This window comes from Microchirus variegatus (assembly GCF_963457635.1).
Source record: "Microchirus variegatus genome assembly, chromosome: 11".
Taxonomy (NCBI): domain Eukaryota; kingdom Metazoa; phylum Chordata; class Actinopteri; order Pleuronectiformes; family Soleidae; genus Microchirus; species Microchirus variegatus.
The window spans coordinates 18,208,705-18,229,826 of record NC_139812.1 but is presented as its reverse complement, the minus strand read 5'-3'; the positions used below and the strand labels follow the sequence as shown (position 1 = coordinate 18,229,826).

At 38.5% G+C, this 21,122-nt stretch overlaps 1 protein-coding gene across 1 annotated transcript in view; it reads right to left on the bottom strand.

Annotated features, from left to right (window-relative positions):
- Nucleotides 1-21,122, bottom strand: part of eys (eyes shut homolog) — a gene marked incomplete at both ends in the record, with an annotated part of 153,601 nt that overhangs the window by 112,084 nt on the left and 20,395 nt on the right. Inside the window, 12 exons of the mRNA XM_083897393.1 lie at nucleotides 1,427-1,540; nucleotides 2,636-2,749; nucleotides 5,216-5,329; nucleotides 5,655-5,777; nucleotides 7,338-7,454; nucleotides 8,200-8,322; nucleotides 10,055-10,168; nucleotides 12,364-12,486; nucleotides 16,313-16,417; nucleotides 18,024-18,277; nucleotides 18,436-18,599; nucleotides 20,181-20,320. Coding sequence (XP_083753519.1) covers nucleotides 1,427-1,540; nucleotides 2,636-2,749; nucleotides 5,216-5,329; nucleotides 5,655-5,777; nucleotides 7,338-7,454; nucleotides 8,200-8,322; nucleotides 10,055-10,168; nucleotides 12,364-12,486; nucleotides 16,313-16,417; nucleotides 18,024-18,277; nucleotides 18,436-18,599; nucleotides 20,181-20,320 — 1,605 coding nt within the window. The remainder of the gene's footprint in view (nucleotides 1-1,426; nucleotides 1,541-2,635; nucleotides 2,750-5,215; nucleotides 5,330-5,654; nucleotides 5,778-7,337; nucleotides 7,455-8,199; nucleotides 8,323-10,054; nucleotides 10,169-12,363; nucleotides 12,487-16,312; nucleotides 16,418-18,023; nucleotides 18,278-18,435; nucleotides 18,600-20,180; nucleotides 20,321-21,122) is intronic.

The following is a 21,122-nucleotide window of genomic DNA, read 5'->3' as shown; positions in this document are numbered from 1 at the left end:
AATAAACCCATAGTTTAAGTAACAGAAATCAGTGAAGTCAAGTCATGCAATAAGGGAAATCATCTGTTTCAGAAAATCCCTCCTCTCAAGATGTTTTTATGTAAGGGATAAAAAAAAAAAGAAAGGAACGAAGAATGAACATGCATGACTGAGACTGATTGGCAAAGCATGTCACCAGGCAGGGAATGTATGTAACATAGGAAACGCATCCTACCCATGATTTTTCTGTCATAACTATATATACACGTATATAAAGGGCTGATTTGTTGCACTTCAGTTCAGTTCAAAATTCAATTCAAAACACATTGAAATCACTTCCAGTCCAATCTTCCACTGAGCATTTCTTAGTCAACTTAGTGTATGTCGTACCCAATAGCTGCCTTACTCGGGGAAGGAAATGACAACACTACAGACGGACAGAAAATACAAAAAAAAATGCTTCTAAAATACTTTACAGGTCATGGTGTAAGGCGAGTGATATCAAAGCTCCTCTCTCGCACTCTCTCACTGAGAATCAGCAAATGCAATCTCGGGGCAATTTGAAGATTTCAGTGTGTTTCGAAACTCTCCGGAAAATTAAATCAAGCAATGTTTAAGCGACCAAGCCCCTTATTTTGTCACTACAAACTGGATATATTGGATGAAGCATTGCCACAGCAGCAGGAATTCTTATAGCTCTGAATATCATTTAAGCAGATTAGGACTCTTGTACACACACACAGTTATGGCTGTTTCTATGCAATGAATGCATATTGTGCCCCCGTTGTTTTTGATGAATGCAATCTGTCAGAATGGTCTAGTACTTGTTGACTGGTTGTTGTTGTAAGGATGGCTGTGTGTGCTTAAAATCAGAGCCTATATATATATGTGTGAATGCTTCTGACATGTATTAAATACAGGTTGTTTTGTGTTCTTTAACGACCAGAATTATGTTTTGTTCTTACATTTGATCAAAACAGGATGTAAACAAGCCATGCAAGCATGAAACACATTACCAGTCCAGCCACTTACTTTTCAATCTATTCTTAGAGCAGTACCAAGAGCACTCGAAATATTCTTTCACCATTGTGTGGTTAAATATCGAAAAACAAATTAGCCAATATTGTGGATTCACTGCAGATTAAAAGTTCCTATTTATAACGCACACCATCGTCTTTTATTTTTGTTAGCACTGATCATATATATAAAAAGTCATCCCAGAAACTAGATGTAAATGTCTTGGGAACAGTGATTAAACAGTCGCTTTACCTATCTTGTAAAATCTAAATCTTTTTTACTGACAGACAGTGACACATACAGTGACAGTATCTTGATGGAAGTTAGAAGTGCACCACAGCCTAGAGCACTTACTTTATCGAGACAGTTGAAAATAACAGTATGCAAAGTTAATTAACTCTTTGTCTCACTTTTCCTCAGTGTTCATTACCTTTAAATGGAAGCGCACATTGGCAGAAGTAATTACCGGGCAGGTCAAAGCAAGAGGCTCCGTTCTTGCAGGGAGATGAAGCACACTCGTCAATGTCAAGTTCACACCGTAAACCTTTTGACGGAACACAACACAGAGGGATAAATAGACGGTCTTACATTGCAGAGTCACAGGCTTAAGTGTCAGTCAGAATAGATCTGGTTGTCTTGTCTAAACACGGTGTTGCGTGTCAATAAAATGGTGCCGATAAACCAGCGCCGCAGACAGTTTTATTGTTCGTCATTGTGCTCTGCAGGAATTATTAGAACATATTATGAAACAGCGGAACTGCTGCTACTCTCTAACTTTCACTGGCGGAGATGTATTATCTTCGTTTGAACTCGGGGGGTCATTTTTTTCATCTTTGAACTTGAAACAGCTGGCATCACAGCACCACATGTGTGTGTGTGTGGGGGGGGGGTGACTTCAAAATGTGTGGAGTATTAAATGACACTACATGCTGCACTACTTTAAGGAGCTGCTGAAGACTTGACTTTAATTCAAATGTTACCCGTTGTTACCGACGTGATTGTGTGGTATCATATTTTTTTCAGATACGGGTCAATTCATCTCCGCCGTAGTCACGCATACGAGATGAACGCAACAGCGCTGGCTCCTGTGTGACCACGGTGGGTTATAACGGCACATTAAATATTTACTTTTATTTTCATAACATAATTAAACCAATCAGGGACCCAGAAGAGCAAAAAACTATTGGACATCTACTGCATCTTACAGGCCCCGTGGTGCAGATGAAGGACACGGAACCTCCTAGCCTCTAATTGAACTCTTCTTTGTGACTGAATTGATTTCAAATTGATTCAGATGTGAAGACGAATTCAACATTTCTGACTTCAAACTTCAGCAACTGACAGTTATCTTCTTTGTATCTAAGTACATATATATATATATATATATGTATATATATATATATATATATATTTATCCATATGGTGTTAATATGTGCTTAATATTTATTAATAAAGGGCTAGTATGCTACTTATATGCATGTTATATGTTATATGCACCTAGTTATACAAACTTGTATTTCTCACACAGACTTATTTCCAAAGGCTGAATTACGACGGTAACTGTTGGTAATATTTCACTTACCAGCTCCACACAGTTTTAATGTGATAACATGCAAAGACATGGTCTATCCAAACTAACCTGTGAATCCAGGCATACAGGCGCATTCATAACCGTGAAGAAGGTCAACACACGTGGCATTGTGCAGGCAGGGAGAGGATAAACACTCATCTGTGTTGACTTCACAGTAGTCCCCTGCAAAGACATGACATTTAAAAAATCAGGCGGTGGCTTCTTCAACCTTCCCACACATTAGTAAAACTGTAATATTGCCTTGAATCTTTTGTGTGCAGTATTTCGTAGACAGTTTGTACAAAATGTAAGTTTACCAGTTTTATCACATGCAGATTTTTTTGCAACACGGGTCCTGATATTTACTTTTAAATATTCAGCAACCGCAGTTGATTTCACATTTGAGATTAGTGAGTGTAATACAAAAGTCCTTATTATTGCCGTTATGTTACACTCGCTGTTCTCTCTGAAAATAAAACGCATTAACTAAAAAACGATTAGATTTAAAAAAATAAATAAAAATCTTAATAGGTTTTTGGACTATTTTACAGACTTGTCTTTATTGCAAGCTCTAAAGGAAGCTGCTATGTAAGAGATGTCGCAATGAGATGCATTTCATGTTCACAGTGTAATCATGTAATCACTTTTGCGCTGCTCCGACAACACAATGGAGAATAGAGTGTGTTTTACAATGTATAATTGATTCCTATGCAGCATGGATGTGACCCCAAGTTTAGCACATATTAGTTGGGTCCTCTTGAAATAACCTCCATTAGGGTATACTGTAGTGCATTATAAATATCTTCTGCAACGTAAGCAATCAGTTGCTCGGGTAGTTAGTCAGTGTATTTTACAAGAGCAGATTGTAGATAATGGTTCAAATTACCTTTCTACAGTTTGCTACGGCTAAACATTCTCTACTGGAGAATTTCATTTCATTTTTCTAATTTTCTTTATTAACTTTAACGTTACAAGCTCAGGCAATTAAAGCAACTTTGCAGGGAAGATGTTAAGGACTTTTTTTTGGTGACTATGATTTGTGACGTGTCATTACATTTCCAAGAAATTTGGTAAAGATATTGGAGCAACCACAGGGATGCCAACGGTTTCCAAATTGTCAAAAATCTTCAGGAATGGTTGTCATGTAAAATATAAGCCTAAAGACATGCAGTTCATGCATTTAAGAAATAATTATACTATTGATCTCTATTAATGGTTATTGACGATAAGACAAAACCGAACCAGCAGTCAAGCTCATGATTTTGTGGTATTTAGTGCAATAAATTGCTTAGAACATGAACGCTCATGTTTAATCTACTGTGGCTTTTTCCAATAAACAATTGAAACTTTTCACACAGTTTGAGCTCTTTGCATAAACACATTTCCCCTGTGGGCTTCCTGTTGTTCCTCTGTAACTGTTCCAAAAGCTTAACATCATCGATAGACATCATGGTTGAATGGAGTGTAATGAAAACGTATTGGTCCCTAAAAGCACACGGTTTCAGTCAGTCAAGAGAACAACTTTCCAACTCTCCAACAGAACGAGAGCAATTACTATAAAACATATGAGGTGCAGAGAGAGAGAGAGCGAGACCCTGTCCATGAAACATGTACATGCCCTTTACACACTTCAGCTGCGGCTGTGAAGAAATGTCTCCCATTAAATCTGATCAAAATCAATCATGCATCAAAACTAATCTGTTTCAGTTAATTTATAAATATAGTAGTTCATTTTTTCTTTGGGATTTAACTCCAATTTAACAAAAGGTGATCGGCATCTGGTCAAGCAGACACTACAAGATGCATTTTAAGTGCTGAATCATGCTTGGCTTGACATGACCTCACAGAGTGAACGTTTACTGTCAGTTAATGGTGAGAAATCACATCAAGCTTCTCTGAAAATGGTTGTGACAGGTTTATAGCCTTTAGGAGAGGGGTCTCAAACTGGCGGCCCGGGGGCCACATGCGGCCCTCCAATCGAGTACATGCGGCCCTCCCACTTAATATCATGTTATAATGAAAACATGGCCAACGACCTCACCGTCTTTTAAACACAGTGTGTACCTGAGGCACAGCTGCCAGCAAACTGATAGAATATAACATATGTTTGCTAGCAAATGTTAATGTTTATAACAGTAATAATAAGACATTTGGTCGTAATTATCCCATTATTAAATGTTTCATACAGCATTCAATTGCATATATAAATACTCTTGTTAGGGCCTGAGCCACGAATGGCAGTGGCCAAAACGGCTCCTGGTCCGAATTTTAATTACAGTTGCCCACACTATTATTTATGTAACTTAAAATAAATGTGTGTTTTTGATATTAATACATTCATTTTGCATCATACATAGTATTATTAAGTATACGTGTGATATCATGATGCAATATTGTAAACCCCCTCTTGACCACAATAGATGCCCATTGGCCCTGAGGTCATTTGAGTCTGAGACCCCTGCTTTAGGCGTTTAGAAAAAAATCACTACAGCAAGAGCAGTTAAGTATCTAGTTCTGTCTGCTTATTTTTTTTTTTTAACTCATTTCGAACTCACCGTTCAGTCGGTCTGAACATTTTCACAATTCAGCAACGTAATGATGTAATGTTGTGTTAACAAACATGACCAAGGTAAGAGACGCACAAAGCACCTGTGACTCCAAGAGGACACTGGCAGTGGAACGAGTTCAGCTCGTCAACGCAGGAGCCTTCATTTTGGCAAGGTCGGCTGAGACACTCGTCCACCTCAATCTCACAGTTGCGTCCTGCGAAAGCATGGAAAGTAGGGCTGCAACGATTAATAACTAAATGAATCATCATTTAAGTGTAATTTATAATCAAAAGCGATCAGACTATTTTGATTTGTACGTATCCTTGCTCCAAAAAAACATCATCATTTCGAGGTTTGGGAAACACATTTTGGGACGATTAATCGAGAAAATATACGACAGTTTAATCCATTATGAAAACAACTTGAGTTGCTGCCCAAATGGTAAGTGCACAACATGTACTACATTGCTTTTCTGAGTAAAATGTCACTTTAATTCAAAAGGATCAAGTTCAAATAGCTCCTAATAGCCCCTCGCTTACCAATAAATCCGGGTGCACAGAAGCAATTGTAGCCATTCAGGGTGTCCTCACAAACACTCAGGACTCCACATGGTCGTTCTTCACAATCATCAATGTTTATCTCACAAAACTGGCCTGTTAAACCTGCAGAGAAAGAGGAGCCATCACTCTTAACAACTCCACCTTTATAGATCGTAGACTAAAGAGAAGATCACACTCTCACTCCTTAAAAAAATATTTTCTAAGAACAAAATAAAACAGGGTTTCCTGCTAGTGCATAAATTAAATTTTGTGCACTGTGCTATCAGTTATGAAGAAGTATCCAAGGGCAACACTTTTGAGAAAAGCTTACCCGAGTGTGATGCTAAATGACTTTCAATATGTAATTAAAGACGAAAGTAATTAGAGGTCCTTGGAGAAGGTTTTGACCAGGAATAACACTATGGAGTTTTGTGGTTTTATTCCGAGCATTAACCCACACACACACATAATGAGGATAACACTATGTTTTTCTTTTTTTTTTCCATATGTGTAGAAATAAAACAGTATTAAGTGGATACCAAGGTATCAGAATTAATTAATGTTGATGCTCTTGATATTTTTTATAATAATAAATAAAAAAAAAAACATGAGCAACTCACAGTCTTAAACAGTTTGAATGAAATTAAATACCAGTATGTTGCTTTGTAAATAAGCCAGTTCTCGACTTAAGTGCCAACCGAGGACTCCTGGATCCTAAACGGGTCAAGAGCAATTCAAGCATTTTGCTTTGAAGTCTGCACATAAACTGATGAACTGAGCCCTGGCGTACACATTCCCTAAGTCTGTTATGTTTTGTTGCTGAAGGCCAAAGAGATTAGACTCCCACCGAGCAGGAAGCTGCAAGTGAAAGCATCAAACCAGTGGAGTGCCTGCTATGTTCCACGGTTCAGCTGAGGAACTGCTTCAACTTGAATCTGGATTGTGAACCTACCTGGCAAACAATCACACTTGGACCCTCTTGAAAGACCCACACACACACAATGAACCATGTTGACACTAGGCCATCAACGCACTGGTTCGCAAGTGTTTTTTCCGCAGTGTGGCCCAGTCTACCCGTGTTGACACACAAATCTATAAGTATTTGCCAGCTCTTTACACGGGAGAGCCCCCCTCAGGGGCTGCAAGGATTTGACACACATTGGTTCACAGATGAGGAGCAGTCATTGCCATGGTATCCTCTAAGTTGAGGGATCAAAGAAGTGATTGATGTGTTGTGCTGTGTACAGTATCCTCCTAACCCTCCCACGCCATGGCAAACAGCATGGATTGTGGATTTCAAGTCATGCCGCCATCGCCAGTGTTTTTTCTTTCCCCGCTGATTGGCATATTTAATCCACCCAGAGCATAAACAGTGCATTAAAATAAAAAAAACAATGTGTGGATTTGCATTTGTACTTTCTAATGATATTCACTGACTGTAAAAGGCTGTTTTATAACACCAGAGTAATCAAACGCACTTAATATGTTTTAACATGTATTAAAGCCTGAATTTGCAATAGCGACTGACGTTTAATGTGCCAAGAAGATCACATGACACACTTTGGTTATCATAATAATTACACGGAATTACTACAGTAATTTCAAAAGCATCTCAATTCATATTAGAAAACAAACAAAAAAGACTGTGCTTTTCAAATAATTTCCTGTATTATCTGTACATACCTGGACGACATATACAGTGTATTTCTCCATCGGTAGTGAGAGAGCAGGATCCTCCATTGTTGCAGACCTCAACATCTGACGCACACTTTCCGGAGACAATTACAGAGCAATTCTTGCCTGAACGGTAAGTGAAGTTTGTTAATTGAACTGTGTTTGTGCCATTTAAGATTAACACAGGCTTAAAACAGAGATCGACATAATGACACATTTCACTACATCTGTCACGCAAATTGGTCTGTTCTTCAGAGAACAGCCATTAACGTGAGGAACTAGCATTGTGTGGTATGAGCGCGCTGGGCGATGCAGTCAGATACCTCGACACAACTGCTAAATCTTTGTAGTCTACAGTGTCTGTCACAGTTTATTTTGTTTAGTTTCCATTTGCAGTGTTATAGCAGAGGTTACATTAAAGTTGAATTCATACCACACTTTCGGACCGGGCAATAATTCAATAACAGCATATGTAGCAATAAGACTTTCATCAATATCAATACAACAAAGGTTTAATATAAATTGGAATAATGTTTATGCACTGCACAACATTTTATCCTGATAATCATCAATATCGACTAATACCAAAACTTTTTATTATGCTTATGTCTTTGGCCATATCTTCCAGCTCTACCACACCATATAAAAATAATTATATTTATTAACATTATAAAGATTATCAATTTCTCCCCCTTTACTTTGCAGTCTTCACCCATATATAAACTTTATGTAAATTCAATGTATAGTCAATTTCTACGGAGAGAAGTGAACGAAATCCATTGCTTGCATTAGAGAGCGGAAACACTGCTTAAGTGTCATCGCTCTTTACTGTATTCATTAAAGCCTGAAAATGATGACACAGATAACTCACCAGTAAAGCCCAGAGGACAGACGCACTCATAGTCTGCAATCAGGTCAATGCATGTGGAATTATTGGCGCAATATCCATGGACACATTCATCATAGTCGATTTCACAGTTCAACCCTGCAAACCCTGGCGTGAAAAAAAATGATAAAATCCCATCATAGGTGGCATGTGAATGACACAAAAACTCATATCAAAATATTTTTTCATGAAAATATACTTAAGCTTATTATAAGTTAAGGTGGAGGGTAAAATGCTTTTTACGTAAATTATTTGTCAGCGTTATTAGTATTTCTGGCGCTGATGAATTCTCATATTTGACATTTAAAATAAAAAAAATAAAAGGTTACAGTCATGAAGTAAAAGTAAGCGCCGCCAATTTCTGACATTTTAGTTCCCCATAAATATAGTCCTCCACATGGTCACGCTACAAAATGACTATCATTAGCACTGTCACACGCTGCGGCTACAGGAGACCCATGACTAATTCCCGGGCTATCAGCACCATTGATGCAGGTCAAATTCTCATCATTTCTCAAACTGACCATGGAACCAATTTCCAACTCTCTCCACCAAGTCATAAAATTTGACAATTATTCTGACTGCATTAAAAATGCATAACAGGCTTCACCTGCAATCAAGGTTTTAATCAGAGTGAAAGGCAAAGATGTCAGCTGGACCAGGAGACCGTTGGAATAAAATTGCTCAAATGTATTCCCTCTTACTCTACGGTGACAATTTCTGACAGAATGACTGATAGATGTATGTGATAAGCGTTGTTGAAAATCATTGTCAATGAAGGTAGCAATTGGCATCATGTGCTCGACAGTTGCTGCCGAGTACGTTCGGGTTTTCACTTAAAAAAAAAAACAAAAAAAAACAAAACACTAGAACAACCGAGTTCACTGATTAGCTCCTGCTCTTAAGCTCAAGTCGTACTTGGCTACGTAATCAGCCGACTTGTTTGGTTTTGGAAAAACAGTTAACTTTCAACCCGCGTCAACACTCGACACTACAGACACTGAGACATGTGAAGTAGGCTGTAAGAAGAAGCAGCGCTAATTACCTCTAGCTGTAATTGTTAAACTCATGTTGTCATATGGGCGTACAGTCAATGTTACATTTTGTGAGGATGAGGAATTCGAACACATTCACTGCACTGAGTGAAATGGCGTCTTTTCATTTAGAATAATAATGTATTAATCTTGCGTGTGAAGTTATTTTTCTTGCTGCCTTTTTTTTTTTTTGTCCAGGGAACAAAGTTTCAAATCCACTATGTGCAATAATGAGTTCTTCAGTGGCTTGAAGACGATCCAGTTTCTTTTGCAATTGTTAAAATGATTAAAAAACAGTGGAACAGGGTCATGATTTGGAAACTTGAGACTGGAGTCGATGAGACATTTTACAGTAAATATTGGTCCCATTTGAGAAATTTAATTGGGTAAATTTTTAATTAACTGCAAGGGGAGACGTGGTAAGGTTGGTACATACTATTATGTATTATGTCTATCTGTCATTTCAAGATTAAATCCCTTAGATGTGTCTTAGCTGCAATTACAGAGTTTGAATATCATTTTCCTTGTATGGTTGTTAAACATCAGGACTAAATGGAAGAACATACTGTCTTGCTAATTTGAGTTGTAGCTAGAGTGTCTTATTTTAATCTATTTAATTATAATTTTCTCCAAACAAAATATGCAAACACCACCAAACAACATCATCAACATCAAAATGACGATTTCCCATGTAAACCAGACATATTTCCAGGGCTGCACACTTTAAAACCAACAACCTTTTGAGATAACTGCAAAATCTTATCACCCGAATCTACTGGGGGGGAATAAATTGTATTTTCACTCACCATCTGAGCACAGGCACTGATACAGGTCAGTGCCGTCCACGCAAATGCCACCATTCTGGCACGGCTTTGACTCACATTCATCGAGATTTACTTCACAAAATGATCCTCCAAATCCTGCAGGTCATACAAAAAAAAAAAAAATGTTATTGGAATCTCTTTGCCTGGTTACGTTCCTCGGCCAATTAGGATCAGCATGACTTTGTTTTCACAAACAACAGCTCGTTTTCTAAGCCCGTATTGATTAAAGGAGGCTCGGTGGGCACATGTAGACTCGGCTCACTGGATCATTTAATCACGTTTAATAAGAGTCAGCTATTGGACTTCTGATTTATGAGATCAAACAAGGCAAAGTTAGCAATTGTCAACACCGACGTCACAGTCAATCTGTGCACAAAGGAAAACGCATGAAACAAATAACCTGCATCGCCGCACACATGTAAATACTCCACATGCAAGCGCGCACATGCATGCGAGAAACATATTTCTTGTTTCAGTGACATTCATGCTGTTGCCGCTCAGGCTGTCTCAGGGTTATCCTCACACTTAGCTATTATTTCACACCGTCAGCCACGGAATAAAGAGTGCACGGGGTTTTTGAAGACACTCTTCATAGATTGTAATGTAGAGATATGAATATAAAGTGGAGAGTGAGCACGTTTCCTCCTTCCTGGCATTACACAAAAACACGAAAAACAACAAAACAATTCCATTGCTGCTGTATTGCAAAAAAAAAAAAAAAAACATTCTGGATGACAAGAACCCTCTCATGCCAGGAAGGGCTTTTGATGAAACAACAGCTTTTTGGAACGCAAATACATTTTGTGGCAAAAATAAGTCTTGCACTGCAAAGCTGTTCCTTTGAAATAAATGCTAATGTAAAGGAAGAAGATACTGCTGTCAGACACCGTTTTGGGGGGCTGTAAATATGCAATTAGCGCCTTGCAAACCAGCTATTTACTTCAAGAACGTTCAATCACTTACAAATGTGGGAAGGAATTATGCAACAACTTTCTGATAAAGCCAGTGCTGTGTTTATGATCAGATGGCTAATTGTTGTTTTTGACATGACAAATCATGACCTAAATGACCCTAATCAAACTCAGTTCAAGGAAGCGATTTAATGCACTGAGTAGGTCAGGGGCCACATGGCGGCATAGTGGCTAGCACTGAGTTCACAACATTGAACACAACCTTGAAAATTTATTCACACCAGGACAATGCATCCAGGACGGATGTACCCCCGCCTTTCTCCCCGTGTCAGCTGGATTGCGACCCTCATGTGGAAGATGAAAACGGTCGACAATGAATGAATGAAACGCTAGGTCAAAACATTAATGGAGTGAGGACATACAGCATGGCGAGGGAGGGTATGAGCAACATGTTTTTCAGCACATTAGGTTGGAAAATATAATAATGCGGCTGCCCAGCGTGTTGACCTGAAACATCTCGACAGCATCCCGCCGTTTGCCCTTGAAGAGTGATCTGCGGAGAGCAGTTTGTCACAGGTTGCTTTCATTTACATAGGAAATCACTCACAATCCTTCACTTTGACATCTGGCGAGCATAAGTGCAACAGGAGTAATGAAGTTACCGTTATTGATTGGGTTACATGAACTTCTATGTAATAGCTATTCATTTGAAAACAGATAGCAGAGCTGGCGGGGGAGTAGTTTTGACTGAATTAAGGCTGGTTTGGTAAGCAGCACGGTTGTATTTCAAGAACCTTAACTTCATCCAGGAATTAGCGAAGGTGCATTTGTGCTGTACTGTGCTGGCACTCTAGTCAAATTCAGCACATTCAGCCTTGACTTGTAATACTTTGAAGCTTGGTTACCCCATGCAAGCCTGGCTGATCTAACTGGTCAAGCCTCTCCCACTTCTCCGGTATTGTCCTTGTCACTGCTGACAGCTACTAATCTGATCACACACATCCTCATGTAGTGGAATCAGAGAGATTTGACTGACACAAGTAATATTTGTTGCAGGAATCGTCAAAAAAAAAGTTCTGCATAAAAATGTGCATTATTGTCAAACGCTACAATGCTGTTTTATGTTGGTTTTTTTTCTGGTGAGAAGCAATTGCATGAGATGATTTTTTTTCTGGAGTCCACTAAAAAAAATCATTTACATTTACTTTTAGACAGCTCAATATTTCCTGAAGTACAGTAAACCCCATAAATCAGCATAAGGAAATGGACATAATGAATCATATTTTCACTCATGCTGAAAATGGGCACGTAGCCCATTTTCAACCTTTACGTGCGGCTTGGTGTAAAATATGAATCATCTCCTAAGGGTCTTTTTCTCACCTCTTTCACATGTGCAAGAGACATCCTGTCCATCACTGGTCTCAGAGCATAATAATGTATGTTCACTGCAGGCTCCAAATGAGCAAAGGTCAATATCCACAGAGCAATCTTTCCCCTTGAACCCTGAAAACAAAGCAAAGCAAAAAAATGAAAATCTGGACTTAAAACTATACAAGGCAGTCGTAACACACATGATGCAATATAGACACCTATTCTTTCACAAGATAACAGATTTATAGGGGCATTGATTGTTCCCCATGAACCGATGCACTATGATAATTGATTGAATCACTGACAGAGACCAACCCAACTGATCTATATCACATTTATCTGTCCCACCAAAGGCATGTCTGCATGTCACCGATAGACACCGATGTCAATATCTATTGTTGTTGTAAATAAAGCACAGAGAGATGGTGGTGACTGATGCTTGTACTTGCACGACGACTGAACATGACCTAATGGGAAAACCCAAAAATAGATCCCTGTGTTCCACATGTTTCCGTTTTCCTCCATTAGGTACATTTATTTGAGCTCATGACACAAAAATGAATGTAGATGAATGTACACTGAATACAATTAGATATGAGCAGATAGCTGTGGAAAGGGGAATTTGTTTAATTTCTATTTCAACATTTACTGTATTACTCAAGGTTACTCAACTGAAATGTATCCAAACCAACCAAAATTCAGATTTGAGTTGTATTTCCTTTTTTGTTCGTTTTCTTTTGCTCAGTTTGCTTGTTCTGCTTGAATTTGTTTTGTTATATTTAGATTCATCCATCTGTTCAACTTCTACTGCTTTATCCGCCACACGAGAGCTGCGGGGGGCACTGGTGCCAATGCCAGCTGACAGAGGTTGCCACTTCATGTGTTCACGTATGTAATTATTAATTCCTTCTATTCACTAAATTGGTAAAATAAATGGTTTAAACCATTGGTTCTCAAAGTGCGGCCCGCGGGCCAATGGCAGCCCGCAGTAACATTTCTGGTGGCCCACAATGAATTACAATTGATAGTTTTAATCCGGGAGCTACTAAGCCTGTTAAATGTGTATTGGACATTACTGGATACAGACCAATAAGTGTAAACTGTAGAACTGCAATCTGGTTAATAAAATTATTACAAATGGGATTTCTTTCTGTTTTTTTTTCCTTTGGCGGCCCTCAGTCCAATGTTGGGTTCCGAAATTGGCCCTCAGGTATCAAAACTTTGATTCCCATACATGCATGTCAAAATGGAAATGCAGGGTCAATGGAATCAGAACCTTTGGTTTAAACAGTAAGATGCAAACTCAAACTTTATATTCACACTAGCCAAAAGCCTCTTAGCAACCAGAAGCCTCTCAACAAGAAGAACGTGTCCAAATCCACGTCACATTCATCTGCATATGGTCGGTCAGTGTCTGGGGTAGGTCTTAAAACACTGATGCAAATTCCCTTCACAATAACAAACTCAAAACAATGTTCATATCAGACTGGTTAATGTTTTTATTGGGAGCAGCATCCATCGTCTTTACGCTGTAATCTTTATTGAGAGTGTCGCACTTTACGTCAACACATCTCTCTGAATGTTTGATGACCTTCCAACTACCCTTTTCCCATTATATTATATATGGCCTTTGGGTAGTTAATGGACAGCTATTGCCTCCAACAGAGTGTTTCAGAAGTATTTAATAACCAATTGTGCATGCAGTTCACTCGGAGGTTAATGTTGCATGAAGGAATGTCACATTTACAGTGTCACCATTTCCAAATGGAACTCCCTCTTCTGTCTGAAAAGCTACGAGCAGTTTCAGCCCAACTCTGCTGCAGAAGGCGAAAGTCATTGTTTTCAATTGCATCTGAAATCCACTGTAACATGGCATACTATGACGTTTTGTTGATAACATAGCAGGTATTTACTCTATGTTTTAATGCACAGCAGTTATTGGTAGCAGCCACGGGTCATAACTCTGTAAACAAATGCTCATAAACGCATTTAACCATCTCTCGTCAACTAACAGTCAAAATCTCATTCTTAGATTGACGACAGTCGGTTTAATAAATGACATGAGTAAAGGTTATTTAAGAATGAGGGCTTTGTTTGTGTACTTCATTACCTCCACTAAAGAGGTCATGTTTCTTTGTTAGGAGCATGAACACTTACAGGATTTCATAAAATTGGTTAAAAGTCCAGTGAAGGGTTGAGGAACGAGAGTGGACGTTTAAGGGAAAACCACCTCAGAACAACAATAATCTTTTCCTTAGTTAGATGTATATGGTAATTGGTTTATCTGCACATTTATACATACATAACAAATTGAAATAGAATGTATGGGTGAGGTAGAAACCCATTGAGGGCTTATTTTAAGACCGATAATAATGATACAACACAATAACAATGCAAAGTAAAACAATCCAAAAGTAAACCTGAATATCATTTAACTAGATAATATAATGTAGAATTCTTACAAGAGTAAAACCCACAAACAAAATAAAGATTTGGCACCAAATCTCTGTTTGAAATAAGTAAATTAGAATGTTCTACTAATGATATTGGGCATTCAAATGGTTCTTCTTTGTTTTTTTTTGCTTTTGTTTTGGAAGGAAAGCAAGCAACCCTGACAGACCTTTTTGCAATTGCATTTCCAAAATGATACAGTGATCGCAAACACCTGTCTATAAATCTGTCAGTGAAATTACAGCACTAATGGAGGCTTTACCGACACACGGGTGTTCTGGTTTAGCCCTAAATTTAATTTGCACAAAAGGCAGGAAAATAGTAAGAGCAGATTATTAACAGTGATGCATTTGCTTTATCCGTAATGTCATAAAAACACACCATCAGACAGCTGCTGTGCATGTTTTCAAGCAGTAAATGTTTTAATGACTACACCCACATTTGGGTTGATTTATTGTGCAGGGAAATGGAGGCTGATTAGGCTGAGGCAAAGAGCACCAAAGAGCACAGAGGACAAAAGCACCAAGCTCAGTGATCACAAAATACAGATAATATGTTTTCACTCTCAAAACTAAAACTAATACCCAGCATAACCTTTGTTGTCCTTCTGCCTTTGTGAACCTTCGTAAGACGAAACAGCATTTACCAACACACATGCCCAATGCCCAAGTGAAATCTTTGTCCTACCAACTCCTACTTTTGTGGATTTCATTTTTTTTTGTTCATATTTCTGCATGACTGAGGTTGTTTACAGCGAAATGTGACATTGTACTTGCAATGCTGAGTGGGCTGGCTACAGCACAGTGACTTGTACAATCAAGTGGTGATTAAGTATTTTTATTACCAGAGGGCACAGTATAAAATCAGTTGCACACTGACTAACGCAAGACCTGCCTCTATTATGGACTGATGATGGGTGCTTTCTGGTACATGAGTTAGAAAATGTCTAACACATATATATATATACACACAGGTTGTCACTTGATCTAAGGACAACGTCAGGCCAGACAGCGGAGTAGTGGCTAGCACTGTTGCCTAGCAGCAAAAAGACCGTGTTTGAACGAGTATATGGTTTTTCTCCCACAGCGAAAAAACATGCAGAGGTTAACTGGGCATTCTAAATTGCCTATAGATGTGAATTTGAGAGTGAATGGTTCTTAGTCTCTATGTTTCCCCTGCAATGGACTGGAGTATCCCACCTTTCATCCTTTGTTAGCTGCGGTAGAAAATGAATAAATGAATGAATGAATGTATTTGAGAAGATAAGTTTAAGTTGAAAAACCCAATTTCTAGCCTCTAACTTGCATTAAAACTTTTCCAGAGACCAGTGTAACTGATCATGTCTGTCCTTAGAAGTTTTAAAAAAGACAACGATAAACAATCAAGTTTATATATAAATGTACGGGAAATTACATTCCATATATTCCCAGGGTGCGGTTACACTGGAAACGAATAGCATGATATTTTTGTGAACATGCTCAATAATACACAAGTAGTTGGTACTTACCAAAGGGACAGTGACAAATGTAGTCATTTATCAGATCCATACACGAGCCTCCATTTAGACAAGGCTGCGACCAACAATCATTTACACTCTCAGAACAGCTCCTTCCTGCAGGATACAGAGAGAAAACAAATAAACCCTACTTAATGTCACAGGGAATACAGTTTAAAATGTTTCCACTAATAAATTTAGCTGTCATTGCGAACATTAGATAATTACTCTAAGTTATGGATGAAGCTTGGATATGTGAATAATTTCCAGAAACGCACAACAACATTCAGAACATGAGCGGGTACACATTTTCGATGTATTTTCCTAACAATGAGCAGCACCTGCTTCATTAAATATGAGGCATTATTTCACGCGGCAGTCGATAACCTCAGATTGCACCGTCTTCAAAAATACGATGGGATGATTATGTTTTCCAGCATGTTGCTGCTTCTATGTATGCATGAATGGCGCAACCTCAATTTTGTGTGTCCTCTGGGTGAGAATTACCTACGGAATTGATTTAAGATTTCACTGACAAATTTAAAGCCGCACCAGATCTGCCCTGTGGCAATATTTCAGACCTGTTAGTTGGCTGTTAGTTCTCGGGCGAGCCGGAGAGCTCACTAACAGCCAACAACCTCAGGCACGAGTGTACAATTTGCAATGCTGTCGACACCGAACATAATTGTACTTTTGCCATAATGACCCCCGTACACTGGCAAGCACCCTGTTAATCATATAAGATACTCACATAATTAAGGTGGACTGCTGACTGTACCTGCAGCCTAAATATAATGTACACGACACACTTTAAACTGCACACCAACTGTTGTGATACTGAGCCAGCTGCTAACGCCGGCCAATATTAATTTACCTGCTTACACATTATGGCGCACATTCACACATCACACACACACACACACACACACACGGTGGAGATGTACTAGTCAGTGGCTGATAACATTAATTATCACACCGTGCTAAAATGTCCAAGAAAACAAGATAAAACATCAATCAACTCCACTATTCATCGTCTGATTCTGGTAATAATGAATCATTATTCAGTCAGTGTTTATGTTCAGACAAATGGAAAAATAGTCACGATGTATAACAGGTAATTTAAAACCTGATTAACATTTGATTAACATTGGATTAAAGAGGTTAAATTTGCCTTTATCGTGACACATTACGCGGCTGCATACTTCCTCCTTAATTCAAGTGAAATACATCACAACAACATATGAAACAAACTCGTACTTTTAAAGCAACTATAACTTTAGTTGTTATGCAGAAGAATCGTATTTCATCTCTTGCAGAGCAAAACACTATTAGAAGACTGCTTATTTTTTATTCAAATACTGTGTTTTAAACTTTCTGTTAGTCCAATGTTTAAGTTAAATATCTGTTGCTAATATTGTGCTTTGATCATCTATTCCATATTTTCCTATCCCGGGGTGTAATTTTCATCCTGAAGAAGCAAATGTATTCCGATTATAATTCTGTAATCTAATTAAAATTCACCAAGGACTGTACTTACAATATGTATATGCTGCATGTTCACCCTGATCCCTGGACCATACCGATTAAACGTATATGTGACAGTACTGAGTGAATACTTCACACAGTATTTCTCTTTCAAATATTTCAACAATTTAAACACTAAAGAAAGGTTCTTTACCACAATCTGTAAACAGGCTCTCGCTCTTATCAGATGGTCACATACCCTCAAACCCTGAAGGACAGTGGCACTGATAATCACTGATTAGATCCACACAGGTGGCACCGTTTTCACAGGGGAAGCTGTTACACTCATTGGTTTCCAGTTCACAGAGCGACCCTTCAAATCCAAGCATGCAACGGCAGGTGAAGTTATACTGCCGGTCCAGGCAAACGCCATGTTGGGTGCAACGATGACCAATGCAGTAATCAATGTCCTCTTCGCAGAAATCGCCCGTGTATCCCGTGGGACAAAGGCAGCTGGCAACAAATTACAAAGAATTTCTTTTAATATCTCATAGAGTAAGAGAAATCATTTGAACCCTGGAGGAGAAACGGTAAATGTCACAGCTTTTGCAATCATTGACATTCTGGCACCAGAAAAGGCCCCGCAGACAATCAGGGTTTTCAACACTCACCTGTAGCCGTCAATCTCATCCACACAAGACGCTCCGTTTTGACACCAGTGCTGAACACAGTCATTGGCATTTATGTGACAGTCGTGACCGGACCAACCAGGCTCACAGATGCAGCTGTAGCTACTGGCCTTATTCAAGACACAGTGTCCTCCATTGGCACAAGGCTGTTGATAAAGCATAGAGCTGTTAGACACACACACACAGCTACAGAGAGATATGCTACTTCATGTGCAAAGGTGAAAATGTTCCATCTTGTAATGGTAATATCTTAGATAGCACAGAGCACATTTGAGTTATTTCGCAGAAAAAAAAAAAAAGCTTCTACAGCCACTTTACACATTCATGAAACAGTTCACGCTTTATATCAGTTTCAATCAGTGTTCCATATAGCTCCAATATCATGACTTACGAGACAAAATCAATGGTCATTAAGGGGCTAAATCTCCTGAGAGTTCCCTGTAAGGAAAATATATAGCAGTAGCCGTGTTTATATGTAGGAGAGGGAAAACAATGACGAGGGAAGAGCTGGCTTATGGGAAGGTGTGTAATTCAGACATGGTGGCATTTCTGTAAGAGGGCCAGCGCAAGATTTGCTCCACAGTGAGTGATCATCTCCATCTGTCATTCGAAGTAGCTTCCTTTTTTTGTGGTTCGGCTGTGTGTGCTTTAAATGCATCGGGCCAATATTCATCCACACATGCAAAGAATCCCGAGCGTTCAAAAATACAGACACTGAGCGCCTCAGCAGGTGTCAGAGGCCTTTTCAGTCCCCTTGTCCCCAAACGCATTCACAAAACGCGAACCCCCCCTGACAAACAGTGACTCACTTACAGCTTTGGTGTTCCTTGCCATAACTGTTTGAAAATCTGGAAGATGTGCAACATCAATGAAAAAAAACACCCAACATAAAATGTGCTCCATTTGTACATGCAGCACAGAATACTGAGTGAATAGTACGTATAGTTAACCCATATATTCACTTACTAGTTTTCACAGTCACACGGCAGCAGAGAATTATCCTCATTAGTCAAGATTTTAAAAACGCTCTTCTTTGGTGAACCAATACACTGTTCAGCTTCAACACCGCTACTGTGGATTTATGGATTATGATATTTGCTGTCAGTCTTTCTGTGGGATTTATGCATACATTTATCCCTGTGTACAGCAAAAGATTATGTCACATTTTTCCAAATACAGTAGTGAATTACTCTGGATGGCCTTCTCACTGGAGCAGGGTTACGTCTCACCATCTCTTAGCAGAGCTGCAGCTTCATTATTTCTGTCTAAGTGACTGATCCACACTCATTTTCTTGAAGTCACATTGTTCTACAGTTTTTTTTTTTTTTCCCCAACAATCATCTACTGTTTAAAAGCGTGAAGCCAACCAGCTGATCCCCCCCCTCACCCGCCCACTTTCTACTGCAAAAGAAGAGCAGCAGCTGAGAGACTGCACATGATTAATGTGATTAAAAATATAATATGTTATATTCGGGCCCTTAATCAATTGCGATGACTGCCTTAACAGTGACAGCTCTGGTTCTTATATGCATCTTATTCAAAAAGCGAGTGTGGAAGCTTCTGTAAATAATAAATGAAAACTCAATGATTTGCTTGCTAGGGTTCTCTGTTATTACAATAAAATTACAACAGTGTTGCACAGATAACGCTAAAAACTTTATACATAATAAGATCATGTAGACACAGAATAGAAGATAAGGGCAAAAAGTCCGTTAGAGTGTACCCACTTGAAAGTTCTGAGGGCAGGGTACACGGCAGGTGTATTCAAGACCATACGGGACATCCACACACTGAGTCTTGAGTGGGCATGTGTTGTTGGGGAGAACACACGCATCTATGTCAACGTCACAATTCATTCCAAGAAAACCTGTAGGTAGAGAAGATTTCTTTTGATGTCAGTGTAGCTCATATAATGCCTGACCAGCAAAAGTTACATCGGCAATCAGTGCAACAAACGGTCTCTATATTATGTCTCTAGACAAGGCCATAATATACAGTATACATACACTGTTAGAAATGTTCCTTTGAAAAAACAGTGAAGAACTGGCAGCTGGGTTGCCATTATGTTACTGTAAAATTATATGGCAAATGGATAATTTCCTGAATTTCAAAAATTCATAAAAAGTATTCCTTAATAGGTTTGCAAATATTTTCAACGGATCCTTGTTCAGATCGATGCCGACTACTATGATGGTGAATTTCAAGTCATTCCGAGATACTTTTAGTTTTTTTGAAGAAAGTCAGCTCACTGTCAAAGTGCATCAGGGCAAATGGATCATTTCCTGATTTTCAAAAATTCATTAAAATTATTCCTTAAGAGGTTTGCAAATATTTTAAACCCATCCTTGTTTAGGGCGATGCCGACAATTATGATGGTAAATTTCAAGTCATTCCGAGATACTTTTTGTTTTGAGACTAAAGTAAGCTCACTGTCAAAGTGCATCGGAGAAAATGGATGATTTCCTGATTTTCAAAAAGTAAAAATCAATTAAAATTATCCTGTTAAAAATACTGTTGAAATTCTGCTGTAAATTTACAGAAATTATTTACAGTGTATACATGTATATACACATTCATAAACATGTATATACATACACACATATATATACACATAAATACATAGCCATATATACATTCATATACACATACATATATACTTATACATATAT